The sequence below is a fragment of the Cinclus cinclus genome, chromosome 1 (assembly GCF_963662255.1).
Source record: "Cinclus cinclus chromosome 1, bCinCin1.1, whole genome shotgun sequence".
Taxonomy (NCBI): domain Eukaryota; kingdom Metazoa; phylum Chordata; class Aves; order Passeriformes; family Cinclidae; genus Cinclus; species Cinclus cinclus.
In genome coordinates, this window is record NC_085046.1 from 34641442 (window position 1) to 34661778 (window position 20337).

General features: G+C 35.2%; 1 protein-coding gene across 2 annotated transcripts in view; it reads right to left on the bottom strand.

The window, feature by feature from the left end:
• Window positions 1-20337, bottom strand: part of ANKRD28 (ankyrin repeat domain 28) — a 74604-nt gene that overhangs the window by 3376 nt on the left and 50891 nt on the right. For both annotated transcript variants that reach the window (XM_062508622.1, XM_062508632.1), the window contains exons 13-27: window positions 19743-19811; window positions 18050-18190; window positions 14674-14785; window positions 14017-14043; window positions 13043-13117; window positions 11847-12048; window positions 10340-10427; window positions 9814-9931; window positions 9011-9230; window positions 7690-7777; window positions 7510-7593; window positions 6845-6990; window positions 6589-6671; window positions 6368-6450; window positions 3986-4077 (exon numbers count right to left, since the gene is read on the bottom strand). In XM_062508622.1, coding sequence (XP_062364606.1) covers window positions 3986-4077; window positions 6368-6450; window positions 6589-6671; window positions 6845-6990; window positions 7510-7593; window positions 7690-7777; window positions 9011-9230; window positions 9814-9931; window positions 10340-10427; window positions 11847-12048; window positions 13043-13117; window positions 14017-14043; window positions 14674-14785; window positions 18050-18190; window positions 19743-19811 — 1628 coding nt within the window. The remainder of the gene's footprint in view (window positions 1-3985; window positions 4078-6367; window positions 6451-6588; window positions 6672-6844; window positions 6991-7509; window positions 7594-7689; window positions 7778-9010; window positions 9231-9813; window positions 9932-10339; window positions 10428-11846; window positions 12049-13042; window positions 13118-14016; window positions 14044-14673; window positions 14786-18049; window positions 18191-19742; window positions 19812-20337) is intronic.

Here is a 20337-nt window from a genome sequence, read left to right on the forward strand (position 1 = left end):
AAGTAATTTTAAATAATAGATGGCTTTAATGCTAAGTGCATGATAGACTTCTATCCAGACTTTAGGAAGGCAGGGAAAATAAGGCAATGCTCATTCTACCACCAGCAAGTGTTTCAACTACTTTAAAGGAATCATCTTTACTTTAGAAGTACGTCCAGATCAAGTTTTAGGGTAGAGCTGAGGAGCAGTATTGCACAATTGTGCGTAAGTACTAAACCAGTAAGCACATTGTGGAAAATAACTGCAGCTAGAAATTAAGGAAACAACAAAGCAGGGGACAGTCTTGCAGTTGAACTATTTATTATTCACTCAGGACAGACCTTGTGCTTGATGCTTTGAACAGAGCAAGACAAGAGTCCCTGCCCAAAGGAGCACACAATCCAAGGAAACACAGATAAGTCAAGCACAGAACGCACCAGCTGACCATGCGATAGGGCCGTACAGAAGTGCAGCGCAGCGGATGTTTTCATTGTTAGTAAGGTACCACAGCACTTAAACAGCTCAGAGTTAACAGTGACAGTCTGCAGAAGAGATACATTTTGAGAGGATTCAGAAGCAAGGGCCAGAGCTCGCCACACCTGGATCATGACTGCATTTCAGGCATGTAAGGCAGAACAGAAGGCTCAGAACTGATATTCAGATGCACATCATTTAATATCTACAGATGCTGGAGGTTGTATGAAGGTAAGATGACACTCAAAGTAAGTTTATTCAGGCTGGTCATATTCATCACTATTCCTTTCACTAATGTGACGTGATAAAAGTTCAAAGAAGGAAAAAAAGCAGTCACCTGCTGTTTTTAAGAGTTTTGTTTGTTTGTTTGCCCCCTTCCCCCCTCCCCTCTTTTAAAGGCTTCTAGGGTCTTGAATACTCATGTTCCTTCTGAAGCAGAGCATCCCAGTTCATCTTAAAAAGGTCAATCTAAGGATTAAACAAAATAGTTGCTTCTGTTAAAAGTTCTCTGTTCTCTAAGTAATGTGTTTATAATTAATACACAATGGTAGGTCTCGAGCTCCTGGCTTTCATAAGCAGGAATGAAATACCCCAGTTTTATTCTTGCCTTAGACATAGCAAGATGAAGTAACTGCTTACACCACAGAAGACTGACATCTGTGTCCTCCACCATATTAACTTATATCAACTCCACTACATCAAATTCAAATTTATAAGAACAAATTGTAATTTGTCACTTAACAGCAGAGTGATAATTCATAAGTCAGGGAAACAGCAGGTATAATTACTGTATATTTCCTTTAAAGATCATGTTGGCAAATGAACTGACTCCACTGAAATACTCTTACTCAGCTCTCCTGTAGTGGTCCCCATAATCTGCACTTGTACTTACATGAGGCTTCACAGAACAGCAACAACAACAATAACAAAATATTTACTGTCTTAATTTATATATGGGGCAATAGAAGTAGAATGAGTTGGGGCAGCATCCTTGCACAACTAAAACCAAGAGTCTGCATGATGGACACCGACTTATGGTTGGGCTCCCCCTGTCCAAACACAGAACTGCCACCTCCTCCTCCCCTGGGGCTTGAAAGTTGCTACAAATCATCTACAGGAAAATCAGAAGGTTATTAATGTGGTCAGTGCAATGACAGTTCTCAAGATCAACTGAAAGAGGTATTAACACTGGGAAAGAGATGACAGTCTGAGGCAGAAGTCATCTTATAAGCACTTATAGAAAAATTCCTTCCAGAAAACTGGACGTCTCCAACATAAACAAAAGTACAAGTTAGATAGTCAAGGGGAAAAAAAAAACACCACTAAAAAAACCACAAAACACCAAACAAAAAATCCCAAAAACAACAAAAACCCCAAAACAAAACAAAACAAACAAAAAAACCCAAAAAAACCAAAAACAACAAAAAACCCAACAAACAAAAAACAAAAAACCCTGAAAAGTTGGTTGACTGACAAAATAAAACTATATGGTGTCAAATGAAAGAAAAAGCCAGCAATTTCTTTTAAGACAGGCAAATTTGCATTAATATTGTCCAATTCCACAGAATTTTTATAAATAAAGGTGATGGCAGTTTCATCATGACTAGTGCAGAAAATGGGGGGAAAAAAAGAAATTTGAATAAGAACTGATACATAGTTGAGAATGAACCCTCAACATAACTGCTTTAGGGAAGTATACTGGACAGTTAATTTGCTGTTTCAGCTGCATTTAATCTATTAATAACCAAGAGGATTAAATGTTTTTCTACTGACATTAGTTCTTAAACAGAAATGATCTCACCACTTTAAGAGATGCTCTGACGAAAGCAGTGTGACTTCAAATTTAGAGTTTTAAAAATTTTGTAAACTATAAACTGAAATGCAGGTAACTGTAGTGATGCTGTTTTTTTTTCAAAGCTCGTGTTTTTCAATTGTGATCTGTAGCTCAGATATAGCAGCAGAGAATTCAGTTTATACAGCTATAGATACAAATAGAGACTGCTTGCAAAAATTCAATGTAGTTTTTACAGAAAGGGACAAATTCAAAGACAAAAAGTGGATCATCACTCCATAACAGCTGAGGGAGGCTCTGCTGGTTACATGTTCCATGTATTAAGACAGGCTTCCATGTAAGATACTAAAACTTTCTAAAACTAAAACTAAACTCCCATATAATCTAATTCTGTATGAAATGTCAATCTCGTTTGGCAGATCTCTCAACTTATCTGGACTATGCCAGAATGTCAGTGTTGCGATCCAAAATATTCCACTGCCTATTTCTTCAGTCAAAGGCTGCTTGATATATTCTCAAGGGTGCTTAAAATTTTATAAACGTAGAAATTGCTATTAGAAAGAACTACAGTGAGGAAAAATATTAGAGAGCACTCAGACTTACTTTAAAATTTAAAATGTGAGCAGAATTAAAAAGAAGATTTTTAGATCCCCGGGCTGCCAGGGTACTTCGACACAAATGTTTTTCCTCTGTTATGTCAAAGATCTATCCCAACAAGGGACTGGCTGGCTGTACATAAGAAGCCCACAAAAATGAAAATGTCTCCAGTCAGCATACATGTGATGAGAAACAAAAATAAAAAACATATATCTTCCAATCTTTTAATTTTAGGGAGCCTCTTTTAGCGCTTACTCTTGTGCCCTATTTTAGGCAAGGAGCGATCTTTAAGTCACCCATGTCACTTTAAGCAGTGCAATTTGAGAAACACACAGAGAAAGTCACAGTGAACACTGAAAGAGGAAGAACTTTCCAAACTAGAAATATAATCAGAACTATTAATGAGGCATATCACTTTTGTTGTAAAAGCCAACAAACAAATCCAAACAAAGCCAAAAAGCAAATGAGCCATTGACTCACCCCTCCCCAGATCCCAGCTACTGCTTTCATGACATAAGAGACAGAGCCTTACACATTTAAAAGCACAGCTTCAGAGGACCACAGATATCTTACATGAAAATATGTGAATTAGTCAGTAAATCTAATTTTCTTTCATTCTTACAAGATGAAGGATTTATTCCTGTGATAAAGCAGTTACTTCTTATTTCTATGTGCCAAAAAACTCTGAAGAGCCAAAAGCTTGAGAACAGTAACTGTGAGTTGTAAATAATACTAGCTTTTAAAAACTAACACCAATATACCTACTGTGACAAAACGAATAGCAATTCAATCCAGCTTCTTAACAGCTGAAAGTCATATTTTACTTTGAGTATTATGTTTTTCTGACCATTTTTGGTATGCCAAAGCTAGTGCATTTATAGGTGCATCATAAAACTACTTTTATAGTACATCATAAAACTACAAATGCAAACCAAACATTTCTGTGCCGTGACCTGCATTGTTCTGAAAGTTTTCACTCTCCCTACACCTTTTGCTGCTTTGCTAAAATGATCCACCACCAATGCATTTTTTTCTGTGAGGGCAACCTACTGCAAGGCTCATCTGAAGTTTCCAGAATTACTGCTTTTCAGGGAGTTTAGAACCACAGTTCCTTACAGGGAAACAAAGTTAGGTTTTTCTTACCATTTTCATCTACAGCAAGTACACTTGCTCCCTTCCCTAAAAGCTCTTGAACTACAACCGTTAGTCCATTTCGAGCAGCAACATGCAGAGGTCTGTGAAGACAAGCAAACTCATAGATAAACCTTAGAACAAGTCAATAAGTAAGATAGGTAGCTTGCATCTAGTCAAATGTAATACTTATACTTCTATGTTATTTACACATTATATAAATATTGTAAATGTAATGACCAAGGTGGGAAACTCGGCAAATCCCTTTTCTTATTGCAAAGAAACTCTACAATACCAGTTGTGAACTTTCTTCTTTCCATGGCAGCAACACAGTGAGGAAGCAGCTGCTAGTAAATATGTGCCTGCTTACTGACTTTACAATGTTAAAAAGTCAGAAACACTTGGCAACCTACTGTTGATAAATCCCCCACTCCACTGCTGTAACAGATACTGTCACATCTGAGTTACTGCATATCACTGCCATCAGTCACTGGAGTTCTCACAGCACAGTGGCAGTCGTTTGTGCTACATGTAAATGCTCATAAGAGATGCAGAAGCACCTCATCAGTCTGCCTTCTAGAAACCAATATATTCCATTGTGATTAGAGATGAAAAAAAATTTCACAGTATAATGCATGAAGCAAGAAAAGCAGATTACTTCTCAAAACCTCAAACTACTAACCATAAGTCAATTTTGTGTTGACTTGGTCTATAAAGGAAAGTGTAGCTTTATCTCAAATATTCTAATTATATATTTTTCAAATGCAACAGTTTTTCAAAATTGGTTCCCACTGGATTAAATAAAACCTTACTATCACTCAGCAGGAAACAGAATAATCAGCTTACTTCCCTTCTGCTTTATATTGCTCTTCATTCATTCTAAGATTCCTGAAGTTGTTTGAATTAACTGTAAGTTATATTTTGAATTGGAAACAAATGCCTAAAGTAGATATCAGAAATGCAAAAGATACAAACAGGAGCAGTTGTATCTATAGTGCTTACATTAAAATATTAAAAATTCAAGAACAACGACACTCCACAGATATACTGAAAAATGTACTGTAATTAAAATAATTTTAATGTAGAGACCAACAATTTTAATGCTTATCTTGCCACAAAGAAGGAGACTGTTTAAGCTGTTTAGAAAGTCAATTTAGTTATTAAACATTTGCTAAAGCAGTAATATTTTAAACACCTGTTAAAACCTTGCAATTTATATAAACTCTCCATGGAAGTGCAAACATGTACCTATTTTATCCCCTGATATCTCTTGATCAAACTATTTGAGCCAAGGCATGTGGGTAGAATTACATGAGCCTCTGGTAGCATACTTTCCCACATCTGTTCCCATCTCCTTTTTGCTTTTCCTTCCCCCAAGATGTCCTTGCTTAAAGCCAGAAATGAGGCAATCAATCCTTTCCTGCTTTCTGGTTATTTAATGCTGCCAAAGATGCACCATGGTGAGCAGCAAAAGCAAAGGAAGAATTCTTACTGTTTTAACTCCTTAATTAAAGTAGATCTTAGGGAATACTTGGAAGCACTGTATGAGCTTGAATATGTCAAGATTCCAGAAGGGATGTAAGACCAGAATAATATGAGAGTTGCTTACAAGTTACAGCGTAAGGTGCTTTTTGGTTTTGTTTTTTTTCCCCTAAATGGACTGTGATGGCATTACTGAAGCAGTCTAATAATTCATGTGCATAACTCAGCTACACATCTTGTGTCAAGTATTCCTTGTAACACAAATGCATTCTCTAAAAGGAAAAAATGCAGAAGAATCATTTTAGTAGAAGAATCATGCTGATTGGTATGGCATACCATACATTTCTAAGGTTTCCTTCTGATTTAGGCTAACCAAATAGGTATAATTCCACTTCAGAGATGATCTTCAGGAAGGTTTAGAATTATTGTGTTCTCCATGATATTTAACAGAAGCTAATGTTTCATCTTTGAAACAGAAGGCATGCTGAAGAATAAAAGCACACTTCAGGCAGTTATTTTCAGGGGTTTTTTTAAAAGTAGCTATCTTTGAAGACCAAGTCTTAGTTTGCCTCATTTTGTTAAATGAAGTGATTTTTAAAATCTGGATAATTTTAAAAATAGACAAGTCTCAATTCACAGGTAATGTCAGTGAATTGCAGTAAGTCCACACATGGATCATAATTATGTAAGTTTTATTTATCATCCTGCTCATCCACAAGAAAAAAAAAAACATCTAGAGCTTTAAGTATGAGCAAAATACAATTTCAATTCCAAGTTGGTTCCAACTCTTGCCACCTATTAACAGTTAAAATTCAATGAATTAAAAAAACAAATTCTGAAAATTATTCCTCTTTATGAGCAAGATACACACCAAGAACTCATCTTTCAAACACCCTCCCTGCTGATACGTACGTTTGCAAGGCTGCATTGGTGGCATTGATGAGGTTTCTATCCGTAATCTTCTCCAGGATTAACAAGGCACTAGTTTCATGACCCTTAACACAGAACAAACACCTGTCACATAACAAATATTCTTCACAAATTGCTTTTGAAGTTTTTTCAAAGTAGCAATACTTTCAAACAGTGCCTGATAACACAAGGCTCAGCACTGATAAGTCAGACTATGCACACACCTTGCTGCAAGCCAAATGGAGTGCTGTGTTCTTAGAACTGTCTTGCAAAGTCAGATCAGCCTTAGCACTGCTAACCAGCACCTCTGGGGAAATAAAGACTTGCATTAACTAAAAGCATAGTCCTTCAAATATAAACAGCAAAACGGAAACAGAACTTTGACAAAATATATTCACAAGAATGTTGACTGTAAGGCTACTTCACCCACAGTAAGATTAACAAAGCTAAGAGCAGAAATATAAAAAGCTTTCTCTTTACCAACTGTATTCGTCTGTCCATTTTCTGCAGCCATCATTAAAGGTGTTTTCCCAGAAGAATCTACAGCATTTACTTGAGCACTGTGACCAAGCAGAAGCTGTAGACACTCAACGTGATCAGTAAAAGCTGCTGCATGCAGAGGAGTTCTACAACAGATCAAAAGACAATATGGCCATGTTCAGCCATGCTTTCTACTGTACTCAAAGGGACATCCCTGGCTGTGATCCTACAAATAAAAAAAGACTCTGCAGTCTCTCCCACTGATCCTTTGCAATCAGTATTGCTGGAGTTGTGACTGCTGCCTTTAAAAAGTCCCTTTCTAGTTTCAACTAACGCCATCCACACAGTTTATAATAGAGATTCAACTTGATTCAGAAAAAATAAAAGATGCATCATAAAGCTCAATCCACAAAGTGATTAAACTGAAAACATGCTCTAAGTTGCCTGCATAATGAAAAGCCAATTCAACTTAACTGAATCAGAACAGGATTTTAAAAATCTAAAATTTATTTCTAGCACAGAATAAAACAAAAACCTTCAAAGAATAACTCAGGGGAATGAGGAATTAACGTTAAGTAGCAAATACAAAACCCCCAAACAACTGAAGAATTTAGCACAGCCACTGGATAACATTACAAACATTCTTTCTGCATTTACACTCTTACCTTCCTTTTGAATCTGTTGAATTTACAATACCACCACCTAGTGTATCAATTAACATTTCTGCAGCACCTTCATTGTCATTTATCCTACAATGAATTAAACAGACTGTTATTTACAGAATGATAAATCTTTTGTTAAACACAGCAATGAAATTTATGAAGAATAATTTTGCACTTCCTTACACAGCACAATGCAAGGGACTGAAAGAATTTCCTTCCATTTTCTGAAAAACTTCCTGTTCCAGGAGCAGCTCTACACAACTGTCATGACCTAAAGGAAATGTAAGAGTTAGGTAATTGCAAGAAGGGAAAAGGTCTAACTGTAGTTTACAATGAAAATTATGTATCTTAAGTTAGATTAAGCAGTATTGTACTTGAAAATTTCAAAGAAAGACTGGTCATATTCAAAAGGACTACATTTAGGAACCAAGACATTCTTAGAATCCTGAAAAATCAAACTGACATGTAATACTGTAAACTTTATGAGATTTATAAGGTATCTCATGCTTCCAGGCACCTGGAAGAATACCCAGAATGCCTAATTTAATTTTTTACACCTCTGCATTACAAACTCTTCTGTACATTTACCACTCTGTCTCCATGAAAACAACTCCAACATCTGAGGTTTATTTTTGTTCCACATTTAGTTGAAAGTATCACCCAGCTGCATCAGCTCAGTAGTTATTCACTTAATAATAATTGGTGAAATGCAGGTTTCTCTTACTTCTTATCTCTTCTTGATTTTTCTCTATCATGTTGTTCGGAGATGAAATAAAAAACAACCTCTACTGTGCTCTAAATGAACACACAGAATAAAATCTTTAGCAAAGGAGTTGAAAGATTTTCCTGCTTTTTAAGGCCTCCCTCACTCTCAAATTCATGAAAAGTTATCAGTGAAGAAGAAACTAAACTCCTATTGAATCACTTTTATATACTTGAGTTTCTTATGCCTACCATAGTTGATATAAAGCAAGTTTAAAAACAGATATAATCTGAAACCATTCCTCCCTATGAAAGTTATTTTTTGGGATGTGTGGCTCTCCTCTCCTCTCCTCTCCTCTCCTCTCCTCTCCTCTCCTCTCCTCTCCTCTCCTCTCCTCTCCTCTCCTCTCCTCTCCTCTCCTCTCCTCTCCTCTCCTCTCCTCTCCTCTCCTCTCCTCTCCTCTCCTCTCCTCTCCTCTCCTCTCCTCTCCTCTCCTCTCCTCTCCTCTCCTCTCCTCTCCTCTCCTCTCCTCTCCTCTCCTCTCTTCTCTTCTACTAAGATGAATTTCTTTAAAGACTCCTTGAGGCATAAAACTAAGATAATATATGACAAAAATGCAGGACAAAAGTAAACAGCTCATATGTGTTAGATGTTAATACATTCCTCTTCAAGATCTCACGTCTGTCATTTTCTCTCATTCACTGAAAGAGGACAGTCTTTATATGTTGCTTTTCTAAGTATTAATAACCTCTAGCCCAATATAAACAAACAGATTTAGAGCTGCATTTTAATGCATTTTACCATTATAGCAGGCCCAGTGCAGTGATGTATAGCCGTGATTGTCTGCCATTGCAGGTGCTGCATCCACAGAAGAGGCAGACTGCAGGAGAGCTCCCAGCACACCTATATGGCCACATGCAGCTGACAAGTGGATGGGGGTTCGTCCCCTACAGTCTCGTAGCAAGGACTTAGCACCATGTTGTAACAATGCTTCCACACATTCCTCATGACCAGTAACTGCCTGTGAGAGGGAGACAGGAAAGGGCCAGTTCAAAAATATTCATGTATATAAGCCAAGGTGTAGAACTAAAGCAAACAAACCTCAGGCAAATTCTTGCATTTTTAAGGCGTAGCAAAATAAGTTGTTATTTTTATTCCTGAAAACAGCCATTCTGTTGGGAAAATTGCAATGTATTATAATACTTATGACAGAATATTTTCTTGGAATAACACTGAATGAACTACTAATCTCTAGGGCTCATTCAATTGTCTTATTTGGCAGACACTATAAAAACAAAATATTTGGCATGTGGCATGCTTTATGCTTTTCTTCCTCCCATTAACACTATCTTCCCCCCAACAAAAAACTGTACTCTAGGACCTCTCCAGCCAACATATTACAGCAAGATTAGGAGGGTCTAGAAGCCCAAAGGAATTGTAGGTAGTAAACAGGCAGAATCATCTTTTGAATGCAACTAAATACAACTAAAACCTAAAATGGCAGGATAAGAATAATGAGAAATAAATTAACATTACATATAAAGTCTTTATTTGAAATTAGCATATAGGAAACTGGAAATGAAAGAAAGGGAATATTTTCTTACCCCTCTATGTAATGCTGTCCTTCCCCACTTATCTTTGGCATCTACATTTGCTCCTTTGTTAAGGAGTGAATAAACACAGTCAGTGTGCCCATTGAGAACTGACAACATCAGAGGAGTCCTAAGCAGTGACAGAAATAAAGTGGAAACTTACACTTGGAAATTTAACAGACTAGCATTCAGTTCAAGTATAACAACTGCTATCCTAACTCTAATCAACACTGTTAAGATTTACATCATCAGTGACCTTCCACTCATTTGCTTTTTAGATTTGAGAAAATAAAGTAACATGCCCCAGTTCAGAAGTACTGATTAAGTAACTAGAATTCACATTCTCAGCATCAGGGCAGTAAGACACATTTTAGTTTCCTCCCAGCTGAACAAGAACATTTTTCACTCCCAAGTTTTTGTTTGCTGCAATAATTTCCTTTTAAAAGTAAGTTAAAATAACTACTGAAAATTATTTTGCTTCTTCTTCCATGAAATGCAATAACTTGTGCAGAACAGAATGTCCATAATTTAAACTCACTGTCCATTTCCATCTTGAATGTCCACTGCATTCTGTGGCTCTGCATTTCCTATCAATAGCCGCAAACATTCTGAATGACCATTTGTAGCTGTAAAACATTATAAAGATATGGGGTTTACATTAATTGCCTTTGAGTAGAGAGCTCAAACAGAATGGGAACCTACCTGCTCAGACTAAAGCCCATTAGATTGAAAACCCACTGTACAGCTTTACCATTGTTACAACTTAAATTAAAATATGAGCACTAGAAATTAAATTCAGAAGTCAGGTATCCTCAACTGTACAGTGTTAGAAACAACTGTTTCCAACCATCAATTGCAAACAAATTTTTAAAATATATATATAAATGAAGTTGCACATATAAAAGTAATTGGAATAAATGCTTATACAACACACACAAGAAGGAACATTAAAATATAAGAATTAGTACAATTTTTGCTTGTTTTAAGGCACCAGTAAACACATACCTAGCAAATCATAGTCAGATTTTGTTAGCAAGTGTAGTGTGTGCATAGTTATAAAATAATAATGGAAATCACATTTAGAAAAGGGAAGGAAATGTAATGCATAGATGTAATAAACCAAGCAGTTAAAAAAATGGAAAAAGAACAAACAGAAAATGGAGAAATCTCATTTAAATGCAACCCATGAAAGATAAATGATTGCTTCATGGAAGGGAAATTATTTTTGACCTACAGCTGCAGCATTCAGTCCACACAAGCACAGCAACAATTCATGTTTCTGTAGCTGACAGACATGCTAACACAAGCTCAATCAAATAGAATAATGCACCTTGTGCTCATGGACAGCAAATTAAGTGGTTAGAATGACGATGTTTTGTACATAATGCTCTTTTTAACTGCAACACTTCTGTAACACCATTACTATAAATGTCAAATTTAATTAGCCTATTTTTAATGTGAGGAAAAAAATAAGACTATAGTGTGGATTCTAGACTCTGAGAAAGGCAGGCCTAGAAATGTTTTCCAGGAAAGTCAGCAGGAAAATACTGCAAAGGATTGCTGTTATTTTGAAAACGCTCAGGAGTCATTCAGATCCTTGGAAAAAAATCAAAGCAAGTTTTCATGTCTCTTCTCAAACTGCCAAAATTCTCCAAGACTCCAGTCATTTTTAGAAGCATTTTACTGCCAAGACAGGCAATGCAATTTGCCTATCTAAATTTGGGCCTGCAGTTCGGGCTGCGTGAAAGACGAGGAGAGAAGCGGGGACGTGTCCCTGACACCTGTCAGCACACCAGCTGAATGGACAAGGACAATGCACCCTTCCAGAGCGGAGCGTGGGACAGCACTCTTTGGAGTCAACTGCTTTATTGGATTAACACTGGTTCCTCCCTGCAACTCTTTTGCTACATGTTTCTAAGCACCACATATACCTTAAAAGTCATCCTCTGCTCTTAAACATTATTTCTTAGAACATTAACAGAGACTTCTAAACAGATTATCCACTTCAAAAGCCAAAATTTTAGAGGTTAGTGGCTAGCACATACCTGCAGCATGAATTGGGGTCCTCTTTACGACATAATCTTTTACCAAGATTGATGCTCCCTGATTAATGAGCACATCTACACATTCCACATGTCCCTTAAAGGCAGCAAGATCCAGTGGTGTCCTTCCATTGTTATTCCTCACATCAAGGTCCAGCAGTGAGTGTACCAGCACTTCCAGAGCTTGATGGTGGCCATGATAGGCCTACAAGAATAAGAACATTCTTCAGTTTTCCCATCCTTAACATTTTCTCTTTCTTGCCAGAACTACATAAATGAAACTGTAAAGAGACTATTCTTATTTTAGCATGCAGTAGAGCAACTGATGCAGCACATAAGTAGTTACAACAGTTATGACTAATTAAAAGAACCCCACAATTTCAGCAAGAAGGTTGGTGGATTTTTTCTATTTTATCCTTTCAGTCAGCAACTGCAACTACTCTCAGAAAATAATCTGTCTGCAATAAATAACAGCATTTTGACTACTGCATGTTTCATCGCTTTATGCTGTAGTTACATCATTCTCAGATTATTTCAAGTGAGGAACATAAGCAAACTTCAGTAATTCCTTTTAGCTTTTTACATAAATTACTAAAAAAAAGCACCTATAATAAGAATGCAGTACAAATACCTTTCGTTTACCACTATCAAAGACTATTTTTTACTTTGGGCATATATATGTGTATAGATATATATCTGTATTGCATGAGATTTCATGTATTTGCATGAAATACAGTGTAGTTTTTCAATTGCTTTAGATTCAGTGGAAAGATCAAAGCTACACACTGAGCTGGTTACTCTGTATTTTGAATATTTCTGTATAGACAGAATTTCATCTCTGTCCTACAGTGCTCCTTGTGCAAATCTTTCTTAAAAGTATTGAGGACAAACATTTCACATACTAAACAATTAAGAGAGTAAAACAATGTAATGATTAAAAAAGTAATAATTACTTATAGAACAAGTCTTATAAAAGTTTCATTAGCATAAATTTTAATTAGAAGATTCCTCATGAAAGCTTTTCCATGAAGCAAATTTCAAGTGACATGCAAAAATCATCCTGCATACCTCATTCAGGAATATTAGTAGATATATTTGCATTTTATTAACCTATTTTGAAAAAATCCAGAATGAGTAAATACATGCAACAACTGTTTGCTACCAGATGAGCTGTCATCACTAAAGAACTGAGAACTTACAGCTAAATGCAATGGACTTATAGGTGCTCTGTTGTCTGAGTCATTCAGCATGTCAGTACCTGATGTTTCCATCAGCTTAGAGAGAGAAAATCAGAGTGAGTGCAAAAACCCCTCACGTTTGAAAATACTCAGCAATAATTGCTACAGTTTCCCATATACATAGATTGAAAAAGAAAGGAGAAAAAGTAGGAAGAATAGTATAGAATTACAGATGTCCTGATCTTCAACCTTTTAGAGTTTGAATTGAGTGCAACACCTCCCCCATATTCATGTTTCAACCCAAGTAGTTTAATTTTGCATAATAATGCAATAATTCAATAAGAAACTAAATTCAAATTAATACTTCTTCTGAAGTAGCAATATGAAAGATGAATACTAATGGAAGACAAGGACAGGTGACAGCAGCAGCAGGAAATAAAACCCCAAACATCAGCCAAGTAAGCATTTTGATGAAGTGAAAAGTCAGCAAGAAAACAACATGAAAGGCCAAGAAGGCAGGATGGATTTCTCAGAATAGGAAAACATTTCTCAGAGAGAAAACCGGACTCAAAAAAAGTAAAAGCATTATAGGATTGAAATATCTATTTGTATACATTTCTATTTGTGACCGTCAGATGTGTTCTAAAGTTTTACTTCTGGGTCTTTTTCAAGACCATATTAATTAGGTAGATAAGCAGAATTAAAACATTCAAAGTGAAGAACACTGAATACATTCAAATGACATTTTCATTATCACACTTTTATATCATGGTCATCCAACTGTTTAAGCAAAAAACCACATGGCTTAAAAAAAAAAATCTCCCATTTTAAAACTATAAAGTCCAATTAAATCTAAATTGTAATTGAAATGAAATAATACATTCATGTATTGAAGAAATAGTTGAATAAGTCTAAAAAATAAGCATTATTTTTAAAACTACATGTTCCCGTTTGCTCTATAGCAGTACTTAAAAAATGAGAAACAATACACTTACAACATCTAGAGGTGTTTCGCTTGCAATCTGTAATTAAAAACATTCAAAATTCACATTTGAATACATTTGAATATAAAAGTGCAATTTTAATACAAATACTGAAGTCGCATAACACAGCATATCAAATAACATACATATTTTTGCAAAGGGAGCAATAAAAAACTAACTACAGCTTTATTATCTGAAATTCTATTATGTGGTCACTAGTTACTGTAACTGCATGAACTATTTTATAAGGCACCCTTTCTTTACATGTTTTCCCCACATTTTCATTTGCTCCTTTCAAATGACATTTATGAAATTTCTTAGAAGTTCTCAGTGGGATAACTTGTGGTTATTTTATTTCAGCCACCAGCAAAAAAAAAATAAAAAATTGTAGTGTAGTCTAAATTAATAAACAAACCAAAACTAATATCCCACATCTTCAACCAGTTATCTCTTCACCTCAGAATTTTTTGTCTTCTTAAGCCAGTACCTAGCATCCTAGCTCCTCAGCTTGCTTCTCTTATAGGAACACCAAATGCTTAAATATATCTGCACAGAGGCTGAAAAACAGTATTGACTCAGCTGACAGCAAGGTGGAGGAATCTCCTGGCCTCTCCATCACACCCTGAAAGAGCAGCTGTTACACCTTTCATCTAGGATATGTTCTCTTACCAATTCAAGACATAAGCGATGACCATAAGCAGCTGAATAATGAACTGCATTGTATCCTTGTTTGTCTCGGATCCCAGGGTTGGCATCGTTTCTTAGCAAGTATTCCAGGCACCTATTCAAATTGACATATGCAACCATGTATCTAAATGCTGAATTTCAACTTAATGCTAAGTGATAAATTGTTCCAATTCAACTGGAAAATAGAATACAGCACACAGGGACACTGATTTAATGCACGATATTAGCCAGGACTAGAGAAAGCTACCTCATTACATCAAACATGAAGGTCAATCACAAAGCTTCAAAATTTGAAATAATCCTTCCCTGCAGTCATCCTGCATCTTCTAAGTTATCTGACTTGGTTAGAACTAGTATGGATACTTTTATCCTAGCTAACACAGCTGCAGCTACCTTTGCCAATATCAATGATTACTATTTTGTATGCTTTTCTGCATTAATCCCTTCTTTTGCATGTTATATGGAAAGAAGAGAAGCAGTTCTTCATGGTAGCATACAAGAGTAACACACACACACACACACACACTTCCACTACCAGACACTATTTAAAAATTTATTTCTACAGTAAATATTCAGTTATTGTCATATGTATATCTTCCCATTCCTTACTTTCACTAGACAAATTTACAAGGCAGAACATGATTAGCCCAGTTTCAATCACACTCACTGTGGAGGATGGGATTCAAGTCCCCTCACTCTTTTCTCATAACTAATTTTCTGTTTTTAAGAGACTCCCTGTGTGCACACTAAATGATTGCAAGCAATAACCCTGCTGTTTCATACTTTCATGTTGTCTATCATTTCAGCAACATTTTCCAAAGTCATTGTCATGACCTTGCACTTGCAGGTGAAGCCATTCAATATTCTGAAGTGGACAACAGGTCAACATCCCTTCTTCTCTCTGGAATCACTAAATACTTCTTTATCAGAGGTGCACTGTCACTTCCATCATTTTTTGGCCAGCATAAACAAGGACTTAGTATGTAGTGAAAAAGGTAAAATTTCTTGAGTTTAAAGAATAACACATGCAACATAAGATGCAAGTAACTTTAAAACTAGCTCACTATAGCTAATAAAATGCTACTTGTAAAGCATATCTATGTTTTTAGCCAATCAACTCAGGTTATATTTGTCCAGTAAACAAATGCCTGGATTTCATTAATGACAACTGTGGTTTGCATGTTTTTGTTTGAATTAAAATGAGATGAGATTTATGAAAATGCAAAGACAAATCAATTTGTCTCATTAAGTAAGAACTACAGTTCTTACATTTCATTTGTCCAATCATATAACTTTCTTTTTAATTTGGATCAGTAATTCTGTGTTAGCATTCATGGCTCATTAGTAAATGTTACATGTCACTGGCTTTGGCTACCTAAATTTCTACAATACACTAAATACATTGCATGGAGCCAAGTCTACTAAATACCCTTAAGTTCCCAATCTTTCCAGTGCAAACCAGATAATTATTTTTCATGGTTTTTTGCATCCAAGAGAGAGATTACCTTTGCATCTTTTGCACACTTAACTGTCCTCAACAGGTCGCTTAAAGAGATTAATCATACTTTCTGAAAGCCCAGGTAAATTGAATTTTATTTCCCATATATTTATTGGTATATTGTCCATAAGAAAATTGTAAACAGAAACAACATACTATTTTTTTCCTCTAAGATGCTGCTTATTCTACCTCATTCTGAAATCATGCTTTTCTCTCTAGTCTTGGCAAAATGGGGCTTTCTGGTGTTTGTTCCAGATCAAAAGCATTTGTTAAAGATACAAAAGAAATACTTTCAAACAGGAATAAACTGGAAAATAATTTTCAACAAAAACATCCCTGTCTCTAAAATCTGTCTTTAAAGATGTCTGAACAAAGACCATAAAATTTAACATAAATATCTTTGGAATTTTATGTAGATGGTTTCCTGACATGTTTTTTTCCCCAGCCTTATATTCCAACTCCGGTAATATTTTTTAACTTCATTCCTGTTTGGAATGAGCAGAGCAGTACTGGTTTTCCAGCTGTTACTACTCATCTTTGTGCTTCAATATGAAAAGCTTCCCCTCAGGCCATTCAGCTTTGCAGCCTGTCTTCCAGAGAGCCAAATGTTAATCAGAAAGGCAACAGCCTGTGGGTTCCAGAGATGATGCTTTGAGTTACCTCACAAAGCTCTGCAGCGTTGTCATTATCATTCCTGCTCGTGCCTTTTGTAAGACAGATGGCAAAACGATGTCATCTGAAGAACCATTATAGTTTGGAGGTTTTCAGAGCAACTGTGAAGCTAAAATTAATCCTAGCTCAACTTGTAAGAGGGCAATTAAAGTAGAATTATCTCAGCAAGCTGCAGCAGGAATTGAAATTACTTCTAAAAAGCAGCAATTTTAATTTTGAAATCTGGCTTTATATAGAAAAGGCACAGTCTTCATATGTAAGTTAAATGGCCATGAAGGTATTCTTTATTTAGCCTTCAAAACCCAATCTGTAAGTTCTATGCCACCTAATACCTATTGCTGCCTCACCCTTTAAAAGGTGTTGTATTAAAAAACAGATGATTTGGCACGAAGCAGCACTTTTCCAGGGAAGGTGTCACTGTGTGCATGTGGAATGTGCTGCTGCACACCACGACCTGCATATGTGAGTGTGTGCACAAAAAGTGATGCTCTTCTTGTCTCCTCAATATATCCAATGTCTGGAGCTTAAGTAAACTCATCACTTTGGTGCTACCTATATACACTTTGCATATAAGCATTTAACATGTCATTTGTCATTAACAAATGTGTCAAATATGACCTTAGGTTAGAAAATAAGTAGATGAAAGAGATCAGTGGATTTATGAAAGATTCTAGATGCATTTCGTTAAGAAAAGTATAACTGCATCATAAAAATTTACACTATCAAGAGATAGTCATGTTTGGCATTACAACTCTGGTTTACTCAAACTTCAAATAGATAAAGCATCTTATATTGAAATACCAAGTTAATATCCATCCTTCATCACAATCTCATTTTAAGGCAAGATGACCCTACTGCCCACAACTAGCTTAATAGCCCCCACAAAGGATATTTATTCAACTACATAGCAGATGGGATTAAGAACTCTACTCCCAAATAATTCCCGATTTAGGAAATCTGTATTATAGGATATAAAATTTTTACAATACATTTTCCTGTTGTTCATTATTTTCCTCTGAAATACTTTTTTACATAAAATCTTTTATGTACAATGCACAGGCCATTGTCAAGTTTAATGTTTAAAAATACAAGAAATGCATTTGGCAAATCTGAAGGCAGAACACACACAAAATTCACAGCTCAAATGTTCCTAATGAGAAAGGCTTTAGTATAAAGCATGCCACTTACTTCCCATCTGTGTCTGATGCAGCTGCATAGTGCAGAGGTGTACAACCCCTCTCATCAAGGTCATTCACACTAGCTCCAGATCCCACAAGGGCAAACAGGCACTGATAATTACAATTGGCAGCAGCATAATGGAGTGGAGTTCTTTAGTACACATTTAAATAAAAAGTACAATGGTAAATAACAGCAAAATAATATTATAGAGACAGAAAAAGCAAAATAAAGTGAAACGTAAATCCTCCTTACATTTTTAAATAAATATTTGTGATGAAGAACGCATCATTACAGTTCTAAAGAATAAGGTCATTATCTAGAGAACATTTAACAATGCTGAACAATATATAGTAGATTTGTTTGTGAGCCAAAATAAGCAAAAATTTCATATTAAAGGAAGCTTAAAGTGAATTTTCTTGTGTAAACTTGGAAAGTCCAGTTAGAAATACTATCTTCTGTTAAGTAATTTTAAGCCACATGGAAAAATATAGACAAATCAATAACTTCACAACAAATAAATACAGCACAAATAAAATACAGCAAGTGCACAAAAAGACATTTTTATTAAACAAATCACAATTTTGCCTAAGAGAAAAAAACATTATTTATTTTTATCTAAACTAACACAGCAGAGGCACAATAAACCTTGTCTTCTTGTAACAAAACCTTAAAATATTAGTACTGACGTATAATCTCAGAGAAAACTCATCCCAACTTCAAATACATAAACAATCTCTAAATATGCCAGTTTAGCTAAAATTTAAAAAAAACAATATGACTCAGAATTCCATTTTCTATTTTTAAAAAGAGACTGCTGCTATAAATATATTGATTTTTAAGAGATAGGATCTTTCCTCTCCCTTAAAATGTCTTTTTCCTATTTCTCTCCATTTAAAACTAATATTTTCCAGCTTCTGAAAATATTACTCTATACAACATGATCATTAAACCAAAATCCAAACCAAATCAAAAGGAAACCCCAACTTTCAATGACAAAAGTTATGACAGAGTTGTTTCTTTCTCAGGAAATAATGGAAGTGGAATTTAAAACAAAATATAACTTTGGACCTGTAACTTTTCCTTTAAGTCATACTCTTGCTTTCCATATCCCAGAAAATAATATTTTCCATTATGTGATGTGAGATTTTACATGAGTACTGATCCTGCCATCTAAACTTAAATAATCCTATACTAAAAATAGAAATTAATGTCACTCTAAAAGAGTTCAGAGCTCAAAAAGGGAAACAGAAAGGGATGGATACTGTGAAAGGAAAAAGGTGAAGCAGTTATAATAAAATACTGGGTATTTTAATAAAAGAACTTAAAAATAGCCACAGATTTATAGATTTGACTAATACATTATTTGGAAAACATCAGTAATGTCCTTGGATGAGAGTAATTTAAACACATTAGATTCATGTTATAAGGAAAAAAGGTCCACAAAAATTACAGTTGAATGTGAAATTCAACTTCTAGTTGAGTTAAACTTTTAGTTTAAAAACAAGACTAAACACCTACCCAGCAAAACAGGATTATAAAATATGTTTGTGACTTTTGAGAACATAGGCTGAAGCATAGATTATTAGAGACATTGTATCATAAAAAAATTTAAACTGGAACACAGACTTGGACACATATCAATAAGGTGCTACTGCAATACTTTTAACAGCCCTTTCCAATATACAAATCTGGAATGTCTTACCTTCCAAATCTGTCCTTTTTGTTGAAGTCTGCACCAGTATTTAGCAGAAGATTTAGGCACTCCAAATTCCTATTAAATTAATACACTATTACTTGTGATTGCAAACTTTATTTCCTTAATATTGGCCTCTACAAATATCAGAAATGCTACACATGTACATCTCATATGTTAGTTTTAATGGAACTGAACTACAATGTGGAATTTTTGGTATATACATTTCTGTATGTAAAATAGATTCCATAATTTCTGGACCAAACCAATAAAGAATATAAATTATCTCAAGACCACACATATAAATTTAATTGATACCAATGGCATGCATAAAGCACACAAACATGAACCTAATTCAATTAAAAATTCAAATCTTATAAACAAACAAACAATAACATCTGCATGTCACATGCTTGTGCTACCGGGATTCCAGCAAAGAGGCAAGCTTTTACTGCATATTTTTTAAGGCCAAATGTAAGTTGAAACATAGCTATACTATACTGCTTATTGTTTAAACACTATTTTTGGTAGCTTTCCTAAACTGGAGATGACTGAGGGAATGTCTCACAAATTATTTGGTTTTTATATGAAAAGGTAGCATTTT